At 44.5% G+C, this 25,263-nt stretch overlaps 1 protein-coding gene across 1 annotated transcript in view; it reads right to left on the reverse strand.

The window, feature by feature from the left end:
• ZNF366 (zinc finger protein 366) overlaps positions 1-25,263 on the reverse strand; it is a 62,187-nt gene that overhangs the window by 13,149 nt on the left and 23,775 nt on the right. The window contains exons 2-3 of the mRNA XM_005889336.2: positions 5,529-6,880; positions 2,692-2,883 (exon numbers count right to left, since the gene is read on the reverse strand). Of these exons, the coding sequence (XP_005889398.2) occupies positions 2,692-2,883; positions 5,529-6,866 (1,530 nt within the window). The 5' untranslated portion in view covers positions 6,867-6,880. The remainder of the gene's footprint in view (positions 1-2,691; positions 2,884-5,528; positions 6,881-25,263) is intronic.

Consider the following 25,263-nt stretch of genomic DNA (forward strand, 5'->3'; position numbering starts at 1 on the left):
AGCCCACCTCCCATTGGAAGTTCCATTGCCTCATATAGGAGCTGGCACTTCACGCTTCAAGCCCCTCTCTTATGGGATTTTATCATGTAGATATCTGGAGCAGATATCTGGAGCCTTATCCACCGTCAAGGAGAGGTCCGACTGGGCTTCTCAGCTGACCAGCTGATACCCTTGAAGCTCGTGTGGCGCTCTACCATCAGGGTGAGTGAGGCCTGGCTCACTGCATCCCTGGCCCCATCGAGTCCGGTCTTCTGTGCCCTGGTACCAGGGAGAACCGTCTGAATTCTCAGGGACCCTTGGTCCCAGATCCTCTGCGCCCCTCTGAGGCCCTTGAGGTACAGAAACAGAAGTGCCTCTGTGCCCCCAAATCACACACAGCCTGCAAGCCCTTTTCCTGAGTTGGCTCTGCTTTATCATATCCCTCCATTTCAGAGACATTTGCTGGTTTAACCGCTACAGCTGGCCCTGAACTGGTGAAGTGGGAGGGGGTTGGGCTGCATGAACATGGATTTTTAGGGGACTGCAAACCATGCAATGGCGCCTGCATATTTTAACAACTTCGTGTGTTTCCGCCACCAGCAGATAAAAATACAGTTCCTCCTTGAAGCTCAAGAGTAAACTCAGCACAAGAAATGAAGAGAGGTACAAGGAACGAAGAGGGGCAATGAGCCCCTGATGGCACCTCTACTGTAGCAGACAGTAAACCCCAGGAGGGTGGGAACAGCTCTGTGAAAAGTGAAGGGTTTGGGAGTTCCCTGGTGGTCCAGTGGTTAAGACTCCACACTTCCAATGCAGGGACGAGGGGTTCTATCCCTGATCAGGGAACTAAGATCCCACATGCTGCATGGCATGACCAGAAAAAAAAATTTTTAATCTAAAAAAAAAAAGTGAAGGGTTCAAGAGACTCAGTGAGGTGGGAAGGAACCCAAGGCATGTCTAAGGGAGACAAGAGCTGGTCTGTGGCATCCACAGGCTCGTGCAGCTGGGCCCGGCTTCATGAGTGTGAGCCCCGTGCGATCACATGGGGCCCTGAATTCAGAAGGGTCCTGGGTCTGGTGTAATGCTCTGCTTTCATCATCTTGAAATTGTGAATAACATCTGAAGTAGGGGCCCCCATCTTCACTTTGCACCAGGCCCTGCAAATTATGTACATCGTTCTGCATACAGCTTCCTCCCCTTTCAGCTCAGATCACTCCAGATGGACATAAACTGACTTTCAAACCACTGGGAACTTGAAGGAGAGCAGGGGAAACACAAGTGGGTGGCAGGAAAAGGGCTGGAGGGAGACCCCTCCCTCCCCTACCTCCGGAGAATGCCCACCAGGTCTAGGGAAGCTCTGGCTCCTGACCCCTCTCACCCCGTCCAGGAGGGGCCAGCACAGGAAAGAAGTCAGCTTCACAGGGGGTTCCTTCAAGTGGGGGTACATACTGCGGAGGGATGAAGGCAGCAACAGCCCCTGGAAGCAGGGAACCCTACTCCAGAAACAGGGATCGACAGAGAAAGTCACTGGGACTCTGTCAGACACACAGCACAGAAGGAACAGCCACTTCAAAAAGAAAGGCTCTAATGATATCTGAACTCCGTGATTTCCCTCTGCTCCCCTCTCAGCCCTCCCTTCATGGCTGTGGGGTCACTTGTTCAGTACCTTCCTTGAGTCAAACTATCCAACCCTAAGTGAGATTTCTCCTCCTGAGGAGTGGGAACAACATGGGAAGACGGGGCAGCCTGGACACCCCGAGCACTTCTGAGCAGCGCCCGCCGGTGCCTTAGGCTTGACAAGTCTCCAGCTCACACTTTATCTCAGCACACAAAATAAAAACCCCACCAAGGTAATGCAACACAGGGACGGTAACAAAGATGCTCCACGGTACTCAGCAATAAACAAGAAGCATTCAGTTGTTCCTCTGCCCAAGCAAGCATTTCCGAGGTCACAGGAGAGGTTAACCTTTAAACCTCTTTCATCCCCTCCAGGAGACCTACCCTCAAATTACACTGCTCAGTCCAAGTGTCAGGAGGGCGGGAGCGGGGGTGGCATAGGGGAAGGGAAGCAGACAGGGCTGGAAGCTTCTCTGACTTCTCTGTGTTGTCTCTGGCTTGTCAGGGGAAGAGGGCTGCACCTGGTTGCTGCCTTCTAGAACAGGAGCCCTCCACATCACCTTCATCCTGTAAAAACCTCAATCTCCAAACGGATTTTCCACCCTCAGCTCTCCCGGGTCTGGCTGCTTCCAGGCCCTGCACACTGACCGATTCCACAGGGAGACAAGCAGGGCATCTCCTGGGGCACAGCTGAGCACAGCTGTGGTGGAGACACAGCAGATGGCCTGGGTCTGGCCGCAGACATACGCTGAGCCTCAGAGGCCCTTCTGAGGAGACTGAGGACAAGGTTCCCTGGAGACTTTTCCCCCGCATTTGCAGAGCCCTCTGAGCTCTCCCGGGATTTCCAGGTAGCTCAGGGGTACAGAATCTGCCTGCCATTGCAGGAGACTCAGAAGATGTGGGTGTGATCCCTGGATCAGGAAGATACCCTGGAGTAGGAAATGGCAACCTGCTCCAGTATTCTTGCCTGAAAAATTCCATGGACAGAGGAGCCTGACGGGCTACAGGGCACAGGGTTGCAAAGAGTCGACCACCACTGACCACGCACATGCGCTGAGCCCTTCCTCTCCGCATTCCCTCAGGCCCCCTGCTCACCTTGCATTTGAAGGGCTTCACGTCCGAGTGGACAATCATGTGTGCCTTGAGGGTCTGTTTCTGCACAAAGCTCTTGTAGCAGAGGTGACACTGGTAGGCACGGATGTTGGTGTGGATCAGCACGTGTCTCTTCATGTTGGCCAGCAGCGTGAACTCCCGCCCGCAGATCCCACATTTGTGCTCCTTCACGCCCTGGAAGGAGGCAAGATTCAAAAGAACCATGGTGAGCAGGTACAGACTGCCATCAGGACAGCAGTCTTTGCTTTTCTCTCTGACACATAAATCCACCAAGAATTTAGTGACAGATGTTGAGTTCCAAATAGTATGGCTGTAGCCTTGTCAAATAACTATTTTCTTAAAAAGTGTTGATTACATAATCTTTTATTTTCTTCTGAAAACCATGAACTAGCCAGACGGTTAGAGGAAAAGACAGCTATTACTTCTGTTGTTCCTGATGCTTGCTTGGGGTTAATTCTGCAGTAACAGCTCTCGTGGATTAATAGGATTTGGGTAAGAGCACTGCAGAATGTTATGTAAAATGAGTCTCTAATTCAGCTTTCATGATAATGAAAAAACAAAACCTCCTAAACTTATAATATCATTTCCCGTATGAAAACCAACGTTCTCTTGAGTTCTCATTAAAGGACATGAAAATTCAAAAACAAACAGATCCACACTTCAAAAAAATCACAGCTTGATAATGACCTCTTGAGATGGTACCCTGGGTTCCTGCAGGCCATGGTGGCCTCGGTGTGATTTGTCTATGAAGCTCCTCCAAGCCAGCTTCTGCCGACAGAGAAATTTGGCAGAGGATAGCTTTCTCGATTAGAAAACAGGAAAGAAGATTTTCTAGTTTCCCTGCTGTTTGTGGAGAAGTGTTTGAATACTTTAGCGTCAACGCCCTCAACTGAAGCATGGCTAGGGACTCACTCACGGCGTGAGTAGAATATTACCTAATCCTGGCCGACCAGTGCTTCCCTGAAACGGCTGCTGCAAGAAATTTTGACCCAGAATGACTTTTGGGGAGGAAAACGTAGTGATCCATGGTAATAAAACTAGGGTTATTACAGGTTTAGACAAATCTTTAGCTAACAACTGTACCTTATAAAACCCATATGGCCTGGTATTCATTCATAGGGACTAGGGCGGGGAGTTGTTTCAAGGTTCTCTCTGCCTATATTTCCATTTCTTTAATTTGGGACATGGTACAAGAAAGTACCACTCCTCAATTTTGGTGAGCCCCTGGCACTAAAGGGTGGGAGTTAGGGTCCCTGCCTAGCCATTTACTGACTGCATAATCTTAGTTGGGTCCCTCAGCCTTTCTAGATGAAGCGCTCAAATGGAGTGCTGGGCTCTTCCTAACTGGAATACTGTCTACTCTAGGTGACTGCAGACGAGAAAGGATTTATGCTAATGGAGAGATCTAAATTTTAATGTCCTCCTAAGAAGATGAATTTTTAAAATGTGTTGCATACTCAAACAGTGAGTTTAAAATTATTAACAAAAACTATTTTCTTAATGAGTTTTAAAATTTACTTCAGTATCTTTATTCTCAAGATTATTCCTATACTTGGTTGTGATTGAGATGATAACTAGATCATATATTCAAGTATAGGAACAATCTTACAGAAGTTTCATACATTCTACAATGTATCTGATTCCTTTTCCACACATATAGGAATCCCTGAAATCAGCACACAGTCCCTCTGGCCGCTGCCTCTCAGTTCAGGCTTTTTGATGATGGCTCCTGCACTAGGCAGGCACCTCCTCTCTGGGGGTTTCTAAGGAGCCTTTTGCAGGGCAGCTGTTTGTGCAGAGCCAAGGCAGCTACACATTTTGTCTTGTTTGGTCTTAACCGATCAGATGAAACCCACAAAGCCAGAGCAGAAATGTTATTTTGGCTGGGCAAAGTCCTCCACTGACCTTTCAGAATGAAAGATTGTTTTAGCAACTCTGGCTCGCTAGAAGTCTCTTCTGCCAATAAAACCACTTGAAGTCAAGGTGATAGAGTAGAGGTCAGTGGGGCAAACTTCCCCTCTTGGAAGCTCAAAGTTGACCTAAGTTAGCTTAGCTGGGTAAGATTTCAGGGACACACCAGGGACTTGTTTTAGTTCATCCTGAGAGACTCTAGGGCTTTGGCTGCAAACTAGGCTGAAGGCAGACATGTGGGCCTATATTTCTCCTTGAATATCTGAGACAGGGGAAGGGAAGAATGCACTCATGCCTCCTATAATACAAATCAGAGAGCACTGCAACCACCTGGCAGAAGCTCGGGGGGGAAGCACGGATCCTGCTGGACCCAGGCCAAGACTCTGCTCCCCGCAGAGTCACCTGTAAATGAAGCAGCTGAAAGGAGAAACTAAACCAAGAGGTAGCCACAGATTCAGCAGAAAAAGACCAAGAGAACTTTCCAGAGTTTTCTAGAAGGCTCTGACTAGTGTATCCCAGGTGCAAAGCTGGTCTTGGGTCGTTGGGACTGATGACACACTCATGCTAGTGCCCTGGATGAAGTTTCCAAACATGAAATCTTAGGAAATCTGGAAGGCTAAGTAACAGCACAAGGACCCGCTGTGATGTGTCGTTCATCTTTCCTCACCCTCCTCTCCAAACCGCATTATTTCTTTTCCGGCCCACCTGAGACTCTAGAAGTCTAGATGGGAAAGGGCTTGATGGCTGGGCTCCTCATTCTCTCCCATTTCAAGGTGAAGAAGAACATTAGGGCTCTACACGTGTTAGGGGTGGGGAGCCACGCAGGGCTCCTGGGTCCTCTCCTCCAAAGACGGGCCAGCCCCGCCCCTGGCCGGGAGCCCCGCCCCTGGCAGGGAGCCCCTCAGTACCTTGTGGGTGAGGGAGTGCTGCTTGAGGTGGTGTGGCTGCACGAACTCCATGCCACACTCGGAGCAGATGTAGGGCCGGATGTCCTTGTGTTTCATCATGTGGTTCTGCAGCTGGCTGGGGTACTGGAAGGTCTTGTCGCATTCGGAGCAGTTGTATTGGATGGGGCCCCGGTGCGTGGTGAGGTGCCTCTTCAGCTGGGCCAGGGTAGGGAAGTCGAGGCCGCACTCCACGCAGATGTTTTCCCGCCCGCTGGCGTGCTTGGCCTCGTGGGCCTTGAGCTCGCTGGGGTAGGCGAAGCCCCGGCCGCAGACGCGGCAGTTGTGCGGCTTCACCTCGCTGTGCTGCATCATGTGGCGCTTCAGGTGGCTGGTCTGCGTGAAGGCCTTGTGGCACACCTGGCACTTGTGAGGCCGGGTGCCCTGGTGCGTCAGCATGTGGGTGTGCAGGTGGCTCAGCTGCTTAAAGAGCTTCCCGCAGCGGCTGCAGGCGTGCGGCTTGATGCCGCTGTGACCCAGGATGTGGGTCACCAGGTTATACTTGGAGGTGTAGGACTTCTCGCAGGTGGGGCACTGCCAGCGCTTCTGCGCGCCGCCCACGTCCACGTAGTAGCTGTCGTCGATCTGCACGTTCACGTCCACTCGCTCCACCTTCTGCTTGGTCTCCTCGCTCTCGGGCGGCTCGGCTTTGCGGGGCAGCGGCGGCTCCGGCGGCCGCTTGGGCAGGAAGGTGTGCCGGCTGAAGGGGAAGGGTGAGGCCGAGGGCACGAAGAAGGGGAACACGAGGCCCGGGGCCACCTTGGGGTAGTAGGGGTAGGGCGCGGGCAGGAACGGAGGGGCCGCGGGCGCAGGCCACACGGCGCTGGGCTTCACGGGCTCCTGCTTGACGGCCTTGCTGCCCAGGTGCTCCAGGCTGCGGTAGAACTGGAAGCCCACGTTACACAGGTCGATCATCCGCGAGTCGTACTTGGGCCGCGGCGGCGGCGGCGGCGGGAAGAGCAGGGGGAGGTCCGGGACCCCCGGGTTCTTGCTGTCCTCGGGGTGCAGGCCGAGAGCCCCTTCTTCCGCGGGGTGGTTATAGGGCATCTTGGTGGGCATGCTCTTGCGTTTGCGAGACCCTCCTCCTTCAAAGACCCCTGGGTATCCGTCTAGCTCTCCTGGAGGAGGCTCGTACCGGAACTGGGAAAACGGCCCCCGGAGAGCTTCCGGAAAGGGGTGTCCTGGGGGAGCCTTCCCTCGGGAAACCACGGGCTGCAGGCCGTGGGGAAAGGAGGGGGCCCTCTTCACACCCAAACTGAAATGCACATCTTCGTCTTTGACCATCTTCAGTTCCTTCTGCATCCTTGGCAATTCTCCTTTAAAAAGAAAGAAATTTATTGTTTAAAAAAAAAAAATCCCCTTTTTTCCATTAACATTTTTGGCTAGATGTCAGTACCAATTTATAGAGAGTAATGTTTGTTTAATACCTATCCCCGTTTATCCTAAGGCTGTTTAAAATATCATTTTCCCCCTTGCAAACTCGGTTACTAATGTAGAAAGCACTGGCCTCTTGGAGTGGGACCCTAGGGCTCCAGTGAAAACCCAATCACAAAACCATGGCTGGGGCTGGGGTGGGAGCAGGGTATGAGAACGGGCTGGATTGAGAAGAAACCTGAGAATTCATTGGGGATTTTCCCCATCTAAGACGAGAGTACCAAGGCCCAGAGAGATGAAGTGACTGCTGAAATCCCACTTCTACTCAGTTCAGGAGTCAGAACTAGGACACCTTCTCTCAGCTTGAGATGCAATTGCATCTGCCAAATGGCGATTTAAATGTCTTTTAGGATTATTTCTTCTCTAAGTGAATTGATCTCCACTGCCTCTCCCTGTCTAAGGGCCTTTGCTGCTGGGGCATGGGGATACTGCAGGCCACACAGGAGAGCAGACTTTACTGTTTACAGATCTCAGACTATCTGAATATCCACCCCCAGCAAGGCTGCTGGGGTATATCGAGCAGACAAGATCAGTGTGATTAAGAAAAGCATATACTTCAGTGTTAACAGAGTCATGTTGGCAGTCTGTGCATTCTACTCTTCCACCTGAAGCAACATCAGGGAAAAAAATCCTAAGATTGTGAGTCTCTCAGACTGCACTTGTGTCTCTTCCTTCACACAGGCGTCATCATAGAGCTTGGTCTTCGGTGTTGGTGACTCCTGTGGTACCTGTGATTTCCCTGGCATGTCTGGGAGAGCCTCTGGGGCCAGAATCTCAGCCAGGGGCCATGCTTCCTCACACATGTCTCCTTGCCAGTCTTGTAGCCTCCTTGCTTGGGTACAGGTGGAAAGAACCAGATGGCTGACTTCACATTTCCAGAAAGGCCCTTTCTACCTAGATCTTCTGGGCCTGAATGGGATTGGCCCCCTTTGCTCAGCAGACGCTCTCAGAGAACCGGTCAGCCTGGTCAGGAGTCAGGTCTGGCCTCGAGCCACTGAAGACAGGGCTGGGATAGGTTCTGGATTCACCCAGGGCTCTGGCCCCTGGGAATGACCACTTGCTGAGCAGTGCAGTGTGAGGGTTCCAGAGGTGAGAGGACCAATGATTTTCTGTAGACCCTGGTGAGGCAAATGCAATTTTATTTTGTCACCACTGACCTACGAAAGTGAAGAAACATTATTGAAGAGATGATGTGATTTTTAACACAAACGCAGAATTATGTCTGCAAATTCAGAGGTTTTACATATGCACATTTTAATTTCCTCCCTATTTTAATATGGCAAAAATTCCACCCCCCCCCCAGTTTCTGACTTGTGCATATATATACCCCACCTCTAAAATAGTAGTCTGCCCTCTCTAGAATAAAATTGTAACTCAAGAGGTTTCGAAAAGCATTGAGATTCATCCATGAACATTTCTCCAGACTCGTAAGGCAGCATCCCCTTCCTGCATAAAGATCTTAAAGAGCACTGCTGATCCCTACAGAGGTCAAGGAGAACTAGATCTGCTTCCTCCTGACCTTCTTGAGACAGAAGTCAGCTGTCTTTTCAATCTAAGGTGACAAAGAGGGCCCTGGAGGGGGGTGGGCGGTAAAAGAATTACACCCCAAAACCAAGTCCATATCAGGGATGGGGAGTATTGAAGGGGAGAGCAGAGAACAGATGTCTCCTCAGGAGGCCTTTTATCAGTCAACTTAAAACCCTGAATGGCCTCTGCAAAAATGTTAACAGACTCCGAAAGACCTGAATGTTTGCAACCTACACGTTCCCCTCTATCTCTAAAAATAGCTCCACTGGCATCCATGAAAGATGTGGGATTCCCATGCAGGAGGCAAGAGAGGCATGGGTCAGCACAGGGGGTGAGGAACTGCAAGCCCTCTGGCTGGTAGTCTGTGGCTGCTCCCAGAAAAACAGCAGGTTAGAAGCCAGTTCTCTACCAGGATGTGCTGAAATAATGTGCAAAAATAAAGAACTGAAATTGTCAAAGTAGACAGCTATGGGAGAATGCAAAGAGCGTTGGTTTGAAGCCTGAGGATCTGGGTTTGAACGCTGGCTTTGTGTTAGCAGCTGTGGGAAAATGAGGAAGTTAATTTGGAGGTTTGATTTTCTCATCCGTGAAATAGGGGTTGAAATATCCCCATGGGGTTGTTGGATACTTAAAATAAGGTGTATTTGTGAAAGCTTATTAACACTGGACAGTTTAATACTGTACTCTCGCGTGGTAAGAAAGGATAAACAGGAAGGGAGGCCTGAGGTGGTAATCAGGGATTGAAGCCAACTGACCTCATGTCTGTTTTCCAAGCTGAAGCTCTTGGTCAATAGTGACTGGCATTTTGGGCCTCCTCCAACCAAGGCTATACCTATTTGCCTTGAGCTGGTCTTGTCCCAACAGGCACTGTGAACCACACTCAAAAAAGCCAATGGAAAAGACCAGGATGAGTTTATTTACTTAGTATGGGAATCAACCTTCTAGTGTAAGGATACTCTCTCATCCCTTCTCTATGGCTCTTTACTATTATGGACATATCTTCAAGTCTTACGTTCGTAACAGATGACTTTGGTTACAAGAGGGTTTTGGGATTGGGTTGGGACAAAGGGGACGGGGTGGTCTCATGAGCTATTTTAGCCAGTCTGTGGGAAGCTGAGGAATTGTCCCTGCCTAATATAAGAGGTCACTTTCCCAGAGACAGAGGACCTGTATGTCAAACTCAAAGTCTCAGACACTGGGGCAGTGCTGAGTCAACACTGGCAAACCAGCTCTTGCAGCTCCTGCTCCTGTGAGGGCAGAGACTGGGTCTGTTGGATACACTGCTGGTTTCCAGACCCCAGCGTGATGCCTGGCACAAGGCAGGTGATCAATAAACCGCTGTGGGATGAGAGAAGAAATGAATGGTTCTTACTTTTATTCTTAAAGTCTCCATATGGAAACTTTTATGTTGAATTTTATTATATCTTACATTTATATAGACTGCAGGTGACTTTTGGAGGACATACCTAATCAGATCATGAGGACACATAAATTCTCAGGCAGTCACTGTGGGAAGAACCCAATATATACACCTTGCGTGTGCTTTTGTTTGGCTCAGTTCCCAAGGATATCATCCTCTGAATTGACTTTCAGATTCAGGGTAAGCCCTAAATCCTGGCTGTACTAATGCTAGGGTACAAGGTTCTGCAACTCAGTCAGAAAAGAGGTGCCTGAAAAGTCCAAAAGGTGGCAGTTAGAAAGACCCCTGGATTGAAACTGTGAAGCATAACCAGGAGTGGGTGATTACCCTCACTCTTCCACCCCAAGGAAATGTCTGGGAAGTTAGTAGCAGTCTATCCTTTGTACTAACGTGAGGGTGGAGAGGGAGCAGCCTTAGAATAATCATGCATTTTCATTGCTGTAGTCAAAGAATGTTCTAAGGTCCCTGGCTTTCTTCCATGTATACTCAGCCACCAAACCCAATAGGCCGTAAGTCACGAAGCACATGGTTTGAGGAGGAGAATATTGGGTTGATCTATTCTAGACGAAAATGGGGATCAGGATGTCTTCTCTAACAGGTGTTACCCATGAGAGTTAGTTAATGAGGAAATGGGGAATGAATGGATTTTAAAAACAAAAACAAAATCTCCTCTTTGAACCGTAAAGATCAATTAGAAATACAAGGCTTAACCAAGAAGAAACTACATTTAGTTTTGGGGAAAAAAATTCTTCTAATAATGCCCTTTAATTGGGAATTCACCTACGGCACCAAAATATAAATATCCCCCAGATAAAATTACTGGTATTTTGTGGTTCTCATTGGAATGGAAGTTCAGTCCAGTAAATGCTATTAGAAGAGTCACTCTGAGTCAGCATCCCAGGGGCAGATCTGTTTATCCTCATTCCACAACACTGATTTCTATTCATTCTGAAATTGGTGAAAGAATATATTCTCTGATATTCTTTATTCCTTGAAGGTTCCCAGTGTTTCCTTGGAAAACATTACATTTTCCTATTGGAGACGCTGGCTTCCCTTTTAGTTTGAGAGAGTGGCATTGTATTTACGTGGTCAGCCCTGCAGCTCTGACCTCAGCACAGATGGAAGCAGGGAGGAGGTGCAAGTGGAGAAGTTGAAGCATAAGAAGCAGCAGTGAGAGCAGCGAAGGGTGGGGAGTCGTGGGAGGATAGCAGGAAGGCAGGAGGGGAAATGCGTGGATTGACTGCCAACCTCTCTCTATTCATACAAAGGGATATTATTATAAGGCTCCTCCAAAATGGGATTTTATTGGATCACCTGGTTCTTTCTGAATTTGTGGTAACAGAAAAAGACTTCGAATCTTAGAATTAAACATTCTGATGATTCAACATAATTGTCTTACTATATATGTGGTTGTACTGCTGATTTCCTCATCTGCAGGTGTTTGGCAAGTAATGATTCAGTCTTGAGTTCCCGATATTGGCAGGAACAGAAGGATCTCTGTATGCATCTGGCAGGTAGAGCATTGTGTTCTCAAGAAATAAATGGTCTGCCTTGTCACTCCCCGGATTAGATGGAGACTCCAGAAGAGGGAACCAGATGCCTGTTAGCCAGACCCCAGGGCCCTTCTGGATGCTCCTGTGACCCCTGTTTAGTTTGTAAACCTGAATTCCTTTCATTTTATTATAAAAAGTAATCTATCCGCCCATAGCATGAGTTGAGTTTCCTAGGTTGGTCAGAAAATATTAATTGGTAATGAGACCTATTCACATGTGCAATAGTTAATTGAACTCACGTAATGTTTTTTTTTTAAGTTACTAAATACCACCAAGACATAACATAAAGTCAAATTTTGTTTTCCATTGTTTAAATTGTCCATAATGAGCGTGCATACATACTATTTACGTATAGATATAGATATGCTTTTAAAGAGTCCTTCTTAAAACAACAAGAAATTCAGCTACTAACTTGTGTAGGTTAATGAATATGGGTTTCATTTAGGAAAGTGCTTAATGCCTAGATCTAGTTTCTGAAAAGCACTGGTTACTTGAACACTGGAACAGCTGCTAGCATGTAGGGTTATCACTGTCCTCGTGACCCATTTAAAGGAAGGAAATGAATTGGAGATAATGACTTAGCAGTTCTCTCTCCCAACTCTCAGAGCTAATATATCACCCAGGGATGGAGCTCCAACTGGAATGTTAGAATTTTTCTCCTAATTTCTTTGGAGTATCCTTAGAATATATCTAAATTTTATTATTTCATGTTCATAAATTAAGTAAACTTGATATACCCACTCCTAGCTAAGCCAATAAATACATGCATGTTTAAAATTTAGTCTGAATTTAGTCTGTCTCTGAAAATGACAGCATATTTGGTCTGTTGGACCTTCGAATCGGTAGATAATACCAGAAAATGTGACCCTCTGGCAAGCAAAAGTAGTAAGAACCAACACATAATAGATGCAGTTAGCCATGTGTGGAAGGAAGCTATTTCAAAAATGTCACTCAAGGCAATAGTTTTGTGGAAAGGGGAGCAAAAATCTGTTTTGTATCATAATTGTCATATTTGTCAAAACTCATGGAACAAAAGAAATAAATTTTTCTGTGCATAAATTCAAACTAATTTTAAAAATATAAAAGAAACGTACAAAATGCCCTTCTGTATATTATAAAAGACATAATTGAGGATATTTGAGAAATACCCAGCAGTAGTTAAGATGACCAGACTCTACACTCTCATCAGTTCATATCTTTAGAAAGCATCCAATAACACACATATGGTATATATGTTTTTAAGAATTTGATGATCTAAATTCCTGCTCTGTCCAAAGGGGAGATGTTATATATGGCCGATACCAGGTTTTTTCTTTTTGTATGTATTCTATTCAGCAAGAACTTTGTGAGGCAGGGATTGTGCGTTAAACTGTATCCTTCCAGGTCTTCTAATCTTTGGCCCTGCTTGCGTGTTCAGCAAATAGTCTTCTCTAATTGCTCCAACATGCTTTGAAATGTAAGTTACTCTGCCTTTAGTGGGGAAGATCATTCTGGTGACTAGAAAATATGCTCCTACCCCTTGTCAATTAATAGGTTGATATTGACATTTAGGTCCATAGATCACTCTTGTGAATGAATCATTTCCCCCAAGACTGATTAATGGAGTCTCTTAAAAAATGGAACTGGTGAATCTGCAAGCCTGCTGACCAAATCCTGAATCATGGCAGTCCCACCAGGAGCCGATACTCTGTGAAGTCTACCTGTGTAGCCAGCTATCTTCTTTCTGATACCTTTCATTGAAGATATTAACCAGAGTGTCCCAAGTTTCTACAGGGCAGGAGGTGGAAAGAACCTAACCTATTGGAGGCTTTATGGAGACTCAGAGGTGAAACTTGCCTTTCCACCAGAGTTGGAAGAACATTTCCCACTTTTCTGAAGTCTATCGTGTTTGTTCCACTCATTGACTGGGTCCTGTGCTGGTAGTCCCCTTTCTGTGTGGGTGAGTAGCTTGTATTTCTAACAGAATCTGGTAGAAAGTCAGAAACATGCCTGTTGCCTTATATATTGTTGGGATTCAATAACTGCTTGGGAATTTACTTGGCAGGTGCCATGTTCTAGCTTGCTCTTGCTCTATGATCCCAAGCAGAATTTTGCCATTACTTGAAAGAAGAAATGACTGGTTTACTTGGCCTGTTCCAATTGATCCTGAGCCAACTTCACATCAATGAACTGCCAAGAACATCTCCAGTGAGGAAGGGGCTTTCGGGAAGGTGTGGCAATGACTAGGATTGTGCTTCCCAGAAAACATGGTCCCCTCTGCTTTATCCTGGCTCAGAATCTTTGGCCAGTGTGTGCCCTATTCTGTTGACCTGGAAGATGGAATGTCCTGTAACACTGAAATGAATGAATGTGGGAGGGCTCTGGAAATGCCTAAGGGGACAGTGACCACATGCCTGAGGGAGGCCTCTGAGGGAGTATGTCACCATTCTAGCAAACAACATCCCAGGAGGGCAGGCCACCACCATTTCTCCTGCTTACTCAACAGCACCAAGTGCTCCGTGATCTCCAGGCAAATACTCATTAGCTTTGTGGAAATGCCCATCCTAATGGGCAGATGGATCTGAGACCTCATCCTTTCTTTTTATTTTTACATGGGTCGGGTTCCTGCTCTTTTCCTGCCTTCTGGTGAATAGTCATTCCTTTTTCCTTTATGCTTTTTAGTTCAAGATTTTTTCATTGACCTGCTTCATTGCTGATTCTTGTATTCATTCTACTCACTAAAACCATTCTTGGAAAATATATGTACTTATAAAATATATAGACTCATCTCCCCATGTACTTGTACACATAGTCTATTTTTGGAAAGAAATACAGGAATTTTGTAGTATTAGTTGCCTCGCCAGAGAAAGACTGTATGGCTGGAGGCAGAAGGCTTGAAAGTCTAGCCGCTAGTCTGAAGGAACAGTTCCATCAGTCTGTAGGAAGATGCTGCTCAGTTGTACAACTCCCTGCACAGAGAGGAGACTTTTAATTACATACCCTTTCAACTGATACAATTATATACTGTGAGTAACTTAGTTATTCAAATACTTGCATTTAAAATATAAAAATGCATATTGTCTTTCAAACAGCAAATATTCAGACAAAATTAGTATTGAAATCCCCTTCCTTTTGAAAGCTGAACAATTCTCTTTATACGTTTCCCTGGACTCTTTTTCTGCCCAACATCTTTTGATGCCCGGGCAGCAGAATAATTAGAGTTCTGGCGCCCACATTTTTACCTCTGACCTCGGATAAGTCACTGAACCTCTGAACCTTCCTCTGCTTACCTAACAGCAGAGTTTACCCTGGTTTATACTTTGGGCATGCAGCTTTATGACCCAGGCTTGTATCATCAAGGAAATAAGTATAAGCAACCACAAAGACCACATGAAGAAAGTCACAAATAAACTACATTCAACCACAGGTAAACTACATTCAATCTTGAAAGTTCAGGTTTGGAAGAAAAGCTATGACTAACCTAGACAGCATATTTAAAAGCAGAGCCATTACTTTGCCCACAAAAGTCCGTCTAGTCAAAGCTATGGTTTTTCCAGTAGTCATGTGTGGATGTGAGAGTTGGACCATAAAGAAGGTTGAGCGTCAAAGAATTGATGCTTTTGAACTATGGTGTTAGAGAAGACTCTTGAGAGTCCCTTGGACTGCAAGGAGATCCAACCAGTCCATTCAAAAGGAGATCAGTCCTGGGTGTTCATTGGAAGGAATGATGCTAAAGCTGAAGCTCCAGTACTTTGGCCGCCTGATTTGAAGAGCCGACTCATTGGAGAAGACTCCGACACTGGGAAAGATTGAAGGCGGGAGGAGTAGAGAACGACAGAGGATGAGATGGTTGGATGGCATCACCGTCTTGATGGACATGTGTTTGAGCAAGCTCCTTGAGTTGATGATGGACAGGGAAGCTGGTTGTGCTGCAGTCCATGGGGTCACAAAAAGCTGGACATGACTGAGCATCTGAACTGACTGTCTCATTTCCCCAAAAAGATAAGTCTGACTTCAGGATTCACAGTGATTACAGAATCACACTCAAATATGATGAATCCAGTTTCTCCATTCTGCCCAGCCCTGAGTTTTTCCTCGGCTCTCTCCCCAGGACTGAGAAGGAACTCCAAGACGCTAAGGATGAGACTGTTGGATGTGGGCGATGTCAAGTCCTCCCCACCCCGGAACCTCGAGGTAGTTAACTTAAAAGCTCCTTTCAGACCAGAAGTATCATTCTATTTATGCCACTGCAAAATCATAAAATGTCAAAGCACAAAGTGTGCTCCAGCCCTCAGATAGAGTTAGTCCCTCTTTCCTCTCAGTCCCCAAGTCTGTACCCACACCCTTGATATAGCTTCCTCCCAGAGTACTGCAGCAATCTGCCTCCCCACCGCTCTGTGACCCCCTTGAGGTCAGGACCAGTTCCCAAACTTTTCTCTGCCTTCTCTGACTTGTACAATGACTGGTACTCACTAACATTTTTAAGTGATTCATTTTCAAATTGCAATAATTTTCTAGTCTTAAAATGATTTTATTCTGTTTTTATCTGTAATAATATATAATGTAATACAGTTTAGGATTTGTTATTGCTTCAGCATGTCTCTGATTCTGAGGTTTTTCTTTATCAGGTTCTCCTTTCTAATAAGTTCTCTCTCATCCACCCCAAATGTTAACTTTCTGCATAGAAAAAAGGACTGAGAAGTCAATTTGCCAACACCTAACCACCTTGACCATTCATTCTTGGGTGGTTTTTACAACATTTTGTTCATTGTTCCTTTGACGTGACTATTAGCACCTCATTTTCTTTCCATTCCCATACCTAGGACTCTAGTTCAAGTGCCCAGCACATTACTCCAGGATTACTTTCAACAGTGTCCATCCACTTTTCCAGATCTCTTTTCTCCTTTCTCCAGATCACTTTTCTCTTTTCTCCAGATCACTTTTCTCCTTTCTTCCAAATCTCTTTAATAACAATGCTAATTCCATCTTCTGAACATTCATCACCCTAATTTTCTTATGGTGATGACGTGCCTGGCAAGAACACTCCCCTTCCTGGACATCCTTTCAGTTAGGAGTTGCCTTGTGCCACAGTATTGGCCAATGAGATGTAAGCAAAGGATGCTAGGAACTTCTGAGAAAGCTTTTGCACTCCTAATGCAGAAACCACCCACTTTATCCTTTCCTGTCTCTTTTTTCTGCCTGAAACATGGATACGAGGCTGGAGATGGAGCAGTCATATTGGAACAGTGAAGTGATAAGGTTAATGACAATGCCTTCCACAAAGTATGGCTGAAGGCAAGAGGAAAAGTGTCACTGTGCAACTCCTGCATCCATTTGGTGCTGTATTTCTTGTTATTTAAGAAAATAAATCCTTTACTTGCTTAAGAAAATGTATTCAGAGTTCTGTGGCTTGTAGCTAAATATATTCCCCATCTGATACACAGAGCAAATCAAGTGTAAATCTCTCTCTCTGACCTTCAAAGTCCTTTATAAGCAGGTCCAATTCAATTCCCTTTGTCTCTAAAATCCCCTCAACCCAGTGGAGAACACTCTTTCACTGTTTTCTACATGGGGCAAACTAACTCTTACCTCTTTGCCCTTGATTAGACTGGTTGGTCATCCAGGAATATTCTTTCTATTGACCCACCTCATCTTCCAGACTGAACTTAAATTCAGCTTCTTCCTGTAACTTCTTTTGCTACTCTTATAGCCAATTATCTCTCCCAAGAAGATAAATTCTATTGCATGATCTTAAGGAGGGGTGAATTAAATACAGTGTTTTTCCTTGAATTAAGCTAATTATTTCATGGGTAGGTTTTGTTTTTCCAATCTATGTGTAAGCTGTCTTCAGCCCAGGATTCATCCTCTTCTCTCTCCCATCGTGCCCTGCATGACACAGATTGCCACGGAGGTACCCATCACAGAGTTGCTGCTGGACCCGGATTCTCCTACTATCCACGGCTATATTTGCTTTTTAAAACAGATTTGTCTGCGGCTTTAAGAGCACATGTGAATTTAGGTTGTGTTTTCTTCTGATAAAATTAATATTACCATTAGTTGCCAGTTCATAATCAGTATGAATTAATTTGCCATGTGGAAATATTTCACAGTAGCAAACATCACTGATTCTTTATTGTTGTGAGCATTACATTGGATTCATATGTTGTTGGTAGCACATCTATTGGGAGATCAACCTCCAGTCTCTTAAATCTGAGTTTTGGGCATGAAGAGGATGTGAGATTAAACAAGGAGAAATGGCTCCCATTTCTCCTTGTCTCAGAAGCAGCTACAGTGGCCAGTTAAAAGGCTTGACTTGGGGGAGAAACACACATCTACTCTCAGGCTTCTGCTCTCAGGCTCCTGTTCTGAGCTGGAGTCAGGTGGCTGCGGGGACAGAACTGCCCAAAAGCCTCCTCGGAGGGCAGAGTTCCCCTGCTGAAGGCAAAGGAGGAAAAGAGAGAAGAGGGGAAAATGCCACGGTGGATCAGACCTTCGAGGGCTTAATTACTCGTCTAGGAAATTGAAATAATAGCAAGATTCATATCTTGGACAGTTTTGTGTCCTTCCTTAGGCATTTCAACTGTGAAAATCTAAAAGGAAATTAGTGTAGGGAGGAGTTGTCCAAATTCAGAAATGAAGATTATTGGAACGTCTCAGTTTTTCTCATTTTTTCTTCAATGAGATATTACCACATTTATGTCCTTACTTTCTTCCTCTCTGCCTCAAACACACACACACAAACCTGTACACATACTCACAGGCATTGCTCTATTCTGTGTGTGTCTTGTATTAACGAAATAAAAGTACATCCAGTATGGAGATTCCATAAGAAATTAAAAATAGAACTACTATACAATTCAGCAACTTCACTGCTGGGTACATATCCAAAGAACACAAAGCTGTTATCTCAAAGAGATATCTGCACTCCCACACTTGTTGCAGCATTACTCACAATAGCCAAGGTATGAAAACAACTTAAGTCAACCTAAAGTTATGCAATCTAAAGTTTGTAAATGTAAAGGCTTCCCTGGTGGCTTAGATGGTAAAGAATCCTCCTGCAATGCAGGAGACCTGGGTTTGATCCCTGGGTCAGGAAGATCCCCTGGAGAAGGGAACAATCACCAATTCCAGCATTCTTGCTGGAGAATTCCATGGACAGAGGAACCCGAAGGGCTACAGTCCATGGGGTCACAGATAATCGGACACAACTGAGCAACTAAGCACACACAATCTAAAGTTAACAACCCCCCATCTGCCAGCTCTCTCCTACTCAGCCCCAGCTTTATTTTGCTGGTAAGTACTACCTGGAAAATAGTGTGTTAGAAAATATCTTGGCCATTCATCTATTTATTCTCCACCTTCTCCACTGGACCATAAGCTTCATGAGACCAGGTACCTTGCCTATGCTCGTCACTGTTCAACCCACCTAAAAGACTGCCTGACACATAGTAGGTCAACAGATTTGGATTATTTGGGAGGTTTTGAATATGTAGCACTCCCCCCACACACACCTAAAAAAAGGAATGCCTAGCACCTTCCCTAGACCTATATTATATCAGGATTTCTAGGGGTGGGGCCCCAGGTCAAGCATTGATGCTTTTGAAGGGCTCTGTAGGTGATTGTCATGGTCATTCAAGCTTAAGAACTACTTTAAGAAGTTGCCTGAATACAGAGCCTATACAACGAGGGTAGCATGAGTGGGCATGGGAGTGGGGTGGAGGAGGGATTCTGATGAAAGGACCCCTGTGACTCACAGTCATCCCTGCCTTTCCACCACCCACTCAGGCTCCTGGATTTGGGCTGTGGGGGTGAGGAGAAGATTCTTCTCCATGCCAAGGCTGAGTTGATGAGATACAGCCCATAGCAGTGGCCTTTCTGGGGTGCAGGTAATCCACAAAAGAAGGCATCCTGAATAGGTCATGCTGTACCTGGTGAGAAAGTGGGCAGACCCTCCTAATCTCTCTCCTCCCAGGCCTAGCCACCTTGCAAGAAGCTGGGCTGGAGAATTGCACCCATCCCCAACCCCCACCACAGGGATGGGTCCTCTTGGCTCTTTTAACCTGCAAAGGTTGACAATGAGGAAGAGGGTACGAGATTTTCTCCCTGCATGACTATGATACTTCTGAAAGGTTGAGTTGCGGGATTTTTTTTTTTTTTTCACTTCTCTCTTGGAAATCACCTCCATATGCTGATTGGACCGAGGACAAGACTTCTTCTTTACACTGAGAAAGCATTTTCCACTATATTTAGGAGACAAGTGGGACTACTATTTTCTCAGCTTCCTTAATGGATTTCAATGCCATTTGTCAAGGTTGGTTTTCTTTAAAAATCTTTTTTTAATTTTCTAACAACAAACAACTAGATGTAAAATCTTCCAATGTACTTTGATTGATGGTTCACACCTTTTGGAATATCTAGCTCATAATTTTAGAAGGAAGCAGCTGGTACTCTTGACATTTAATTCCAACAAAATGCCTCATTCAATTCCCCCTGTCCCAGATAGGGTACACAGCCTATTGGAAAATAGTAATACTGATCCAAATGTCCACATTAAGTGTGGAGGAACGGTAGCGTAAGCTTTTAACATCCTAGAAGCTGAGCTAATGGCATTGAAATGGCTCTTCTTAAGAAAACATGACTGTGGCAAGAAAAGGTGGCTCTTTTAGTTGCTATTGATATCTGCATGGGGGACCTTTGAAACTAGGGTAAATGCATAGGTGTTTGTTCCTGAGACAGGTAACGGTTTTATCCAAGGGCCTTTGCTGTAAATCAATGGCATAAATATTAATAATGACAGCTATTGTTAACTGAGGACTCACTGTATGCAAGGCTTATACATGGATTCTCTTGTTCATTCACTACTGTTATAATCCCTATTTATAGATAAGGTACTTGAGGTATAATGAGTATAAATAATGTCTAAGGTCACGTCTTGAAAGTGGTAGTTCACAAACCACTTGTTGGCACACCTTTACTATAAAGGAGCAAAGAGTAAATTTTTTTTGGCTCTGTGAAGCCTACGGAGTCCATTGCAACTAGTCAACCCTGCTGTTGGAGCAAAAGCAGCTATAGTTGCCATGTGAACAAATGGGCGTGTCTGTGTTCCAATAAAACTTTATTGGTGATATGTATATAAATGGAAGAGAGAGAGAAAGGACTATATCTTAATAAAATTGGAAAAAATATTAATTAAACATCACTAAATTACATTAACTTTAAAGGCTACCATATTGTATGGTTGGAAAAAACCCTTTATTTACAAGGGCAGGTGGGGGGCCGGATTTGGTCCTGAGGCAGTGGTTTGCTAACTGTTGCTCTTCGCCTCTCCTGAGGCCTTTTGCTGGACTCTTACTTCAATAATCCTCTTTCAGGATCATTTACATTTATGTATGAGCCATTGAGCCTACTTATACAATGACCGACTGAGCAAATAATTGTCATTTTTTAGTGAGTCATATTCTCTTTAATGCCAGCAACATTCTAAATGTTATGATAGGAAAGGGCTTCTGGAGGGGTGGGATTATAAGCCAACAAGGACCCCTCAGAGGAAAGCCTCTGGGAGCATCTTAGGTCTCAGGAGCTTGTAAGCTGGCATGATGGAAGCTGCTGCTGCTGCTAAGTCACTTCAGTCGTGTCCAACTCTGTGTGACCCCATAGACGGCAGCCCACCAGGCTCCTCCGTCCCTGGGATTCTCCAGGCAAGAATACTGGAGTGGGTTGCCATTTCCTTCTCCAATGCATGAAAGTGGAAAGTGAAAGTGAAATCGCTCAGTCGTGTCCAACTCTGTGCAACCCCATGGACAGCAGCCCACCAGGCTCCTCTGTCCACGGGACTCTCCAGGCAAGAATACTGGAGTGGGTTGCGATTTCCTTCTCCACATGATGGAAGAGGAGCTGGGTTTTCCAGCATCTGCTCTGTGCCAAGCCCTGTGCAGAGGCTCTCCGTGCTCTCTCTGTCTCCAGAATGTCTATAGACAGCTCCTTCCATATATCTTCAAGGAGGCCCTCAAAAACATACAAACCAGTAAGATAAAAGACCTGAAGAAGATGGAATCCTATATCACCTAATCCCCACATCAATCCTGCAAGACAGTCACCATTATTCCATTTTATAGATAAGAAATAGAAGCTCAGAAGGTAAGTTACTTGCCTGAGGTCAGACAGTAAGTAAGTGGCTGGGCTGGCATTTCATAGCAGACGTGCCGAGTTTCTTTGCCTGTATACCTTCTAGTTGGCCACACTGCCCCTTCGTAGTGGCCTGTGCTCCTCACCTTACTTCATAACTCAATCACTGAGTGAGTTTGCAAAGTCAGTTCAATTTGAAATTGTTTGCTTCTACTCTGTAAAAATGAGGGTGGGAAACCTTGGTGTATCCTACTCATTTGACATAGTTGCAAAGATAATCAAGCAAGATAGAACATGTGAAAGATTCTAGCAAAGTGTGAAACTCTGCGAAGGTACCCTGGTGGCATGTGTCAGAGGACTGGTCAGAGCTGCGGGAAGGCAGCAACTTTCACCTCTTGCCACACTGCTAGCCACTGAAAGGGTTTCCTTGCCCCCAGGGAGCCCCGGGCCACTGAATCATTCAGGTTGCCCAAGTCTGGGCAGGAATTAGCCCCCCAAAATCCCCTGAAATCAGCCCAAAGCTTAGGAACTTTGAAAAGGTTATGAAATAGTCATCCAATTTCTGTTCACATAAATTACTCTCCTAAAGGCACTGGTGGCATCCCCACCCCTCCCCACATTGCCTTCCTCCTACTTCCATTCCTCGAGTTTCAAAAGGGGTTCTTTTTGAAAGAATACATGTAAATCCAATCCTTTCTCCCAGATCTAACCCCTGCTCTGCTCTTTCAATGACATGATAGGGAATGTGGTATCAGATGACTTTCACAGGTCTTTGCCTCAAACCTGTGACCTTTCAAAATGCTTGGCTAAAAGTTAGACAGGATGAGATGGTTGGATGGCATCATTGACTCAATGGACATGAGTTTGAGCAAGTTCCAGGAGATGGTGAAGGACATGGAAGCCTGCTGCGCTGCAGTCCATGGGGTCGCAAAGAGCTGGGCATGACTGAACGTCTGAACAATAACAACAAAAAGTTAGGAACTAGAAAAGTGGAGTATCTTGATTATATTAGGAAAAAATTTCCATATGTCAGAAGTCACATAACATTCAAAAAGGAAATGGCAAACTGGAAAAATATTTGCAACACAGGACACAGAACTAGTATTAATATCTAAGATCTTCTACAAATCAGTCACAAAAGTAACTACTTAAAGTGGAAAACTGGGCAAAAACCATCAAAAAGCAATGCACAAGACCAATTCAAGAGACAAAAAAAGATTTTGGCTAGTTTCAAGTAACTCCAGATATGCAATTCTTACGGAATCATCAAAGTGGCAATGTTTAGATAAAACATACAGGATTATATCTGTTATATCTGGCATATTTAAATTGTGTGTGTGCATGCACACACTCACATGGGTGTGTGTCATCTCTCTATAAAAACCTACACCTGTCTGAGACAGTTTGGTTGACTGGAGAGAATGCTATTGGAGACAAAGATTGAACTGAATGTCAGATTTTAAACTTATGGAAACCACATATACAAACGTAGCCAAGATTTCAACTCTGAGGATTTGGACAGAGGGAGAAAGAAGCAGATATATTTAAAGAGCAAGCAGTCTCCAAAACTCTTGTTTTGCAAAAATGTCTGGAATGAAGTTTACAGAGCCTGAGGCTCCATCAAAGACAAAATCATATGGGAGAAAAATCCATTCATGAAACTAACTCATCCTAATGCAAATGACATTTTATGATTAGAGACAGAAACTGGTGTGAAGGACATTTTCTAAATCAATGTAAAAGGGTGCAGAAATAACTGGATCTAAGTTGACTAAGAATTGTGTGACAAATTGATGAGGTGGTGAGAAAAAGTCAATTAAGATACTGATGGGCGTGTTATAAGAATCTGAATGCTACAAGGCTGAATCTAGAAGATTCTGGGTAAAGACTGTTTCCTTGGAAGGATTAGGAAAAGAAAGAGTTCTTTTAAGTGCTTTTCCATGGCCTGTTTTCTGTCCTTTATAGATTTTTGACTTTGAGTGGTTGGGATGGGCTGGCTCCTCCTGCCCCCTCCAATAATGGGTTGATTCTATTAGATTATTGATCTTCTCTGGCTTTCTTACAAAAAGGGTACATTTGATAACATCATTTAATGGGGCACTTTAGAAATGGCCCCTTTCAAGTGCTCGTCTGCATTTGTCCTGATTGAAGAACTGGTGAGACTAACAGATAGAACTAAACACCTTTCCACTGAGGGTCTCACCTGGTAAGAGGTGACTCATTTGGGTCCATTTAATAATAACAAAACATGTGAGCAAAGCCAATCTAGAGTTTAGGGCATTACCTATAATTTCAAAACATTTGAGTTTCAGCAACTCTATAGGGATTGATGAAAAATTCAACGAAAGTGGAGAATGATCCTGCCTTAGAACTTCTGAGGGAGAATTAAGCAAGCCATAATATAGTGACCCTTGGTATAGCTTATTCTAGAAGAAATGAGTTCTGTGCCAATCCTTGTTTTCTGAACTTCATGTGAAGAGTGTGTGAGATATTCAAAGAAGGAGAGAGCACCATATGTAGATACCTTACAACTGACAGGTGACTCAGCTCTCTCAGCGCTATCTAGGCTGCTGGCAAATGACAGGATACAAAGCCCACGCAGTGTGGTGGTTAGCAGAAAAACTGAAAGAAAGTCATGCAATCTGTTTAGGTAAGCTGGCTATTGATCAAGACAGATTACAAGATAAAATGAATTGGGACTAGAATTAGATTAAGGTGAGCAACTCTACACAATTTATTTTTAATGACCTTTAAATAATATAATTCATTACCATTTAAAAATTTAATACTGCAGTGTTTAAAGAAGAAAATGAAAATGATCAGTAATACCACCACCCAGAGTAACTGTGGTAATATTTTTGGTCTGTTTCTTTCCAGTCTTTTACTATGCATGAATACATTTTCTTTTATAATACTGATTATTTACTATATATCTCTATGCAATATATAATTAATTCTGTGATAGACTACTTCATACATAAATCTTGGTTGAGTTTCTATTGTTTCCTTAAATTAAATTCTCCAGAAATAGAATTACCTAGTCAAAAGATATGAATTTTCAGGTCTCAACACATATCACAAAATTGATTTCTGGGAAGGTCAACCTAATTTATTCTTAAATTATCCACTTCTTTAAATATATCTTTTTACCTTCTATGGAACCTTTCATTTTTCACTTGAAATTAAATAAGCTCCTAAACTTGGCTCAACATTGTAATAGGAATAAAAAACAAATCTAGGTCTATTCAGAGAATTGTGACTTTGTGGTGACATACTGAGATAATTCTCAACTTTCTCAAAAACTTTCATATCCATTATTACGTTTAGTCCCCACAAAAAAAAATCCCTGAGGTGAAAATTAATTTTAGAATGTTTTAAGCATGAGAGAGTGTTTCAGGCATTATCTTGTTCAGATTTTATTAATGCTTCCATCTGACAGAGGGATAGGGAGGATATGGGAGTTTTAAAGTTCTAGAGTCTAAGTGTTTGGAATCTCGGTCCGTAGATTACCTTCCCACTGGATGAGGGAACTCTGTGCTGGTCCCTTTAAAGCTTTGTGTTACTCCTAATTGCCTCCTCCCTCTGCATTGTTTTATCAGTGTTATTGGGAACTACACCATTCAATCTCTCCTTGTTATAGGGATATGAAAATCTGGACTGA

The sequence above is a fragment of the Bos mutus genome, chromosome 20 (assembly GCF_027580195.1).
Source record: "Bos mutus isolate GX-2022 chromosome 20, NWIPB_WYAK_1.1, whole genome shotgun sequence".
Lineage (NCBI taxonomy): Eukaryota > Metazoa > Chordata > Mammalia > Artiodactyla > Bovidae > Bos > Bos mutus.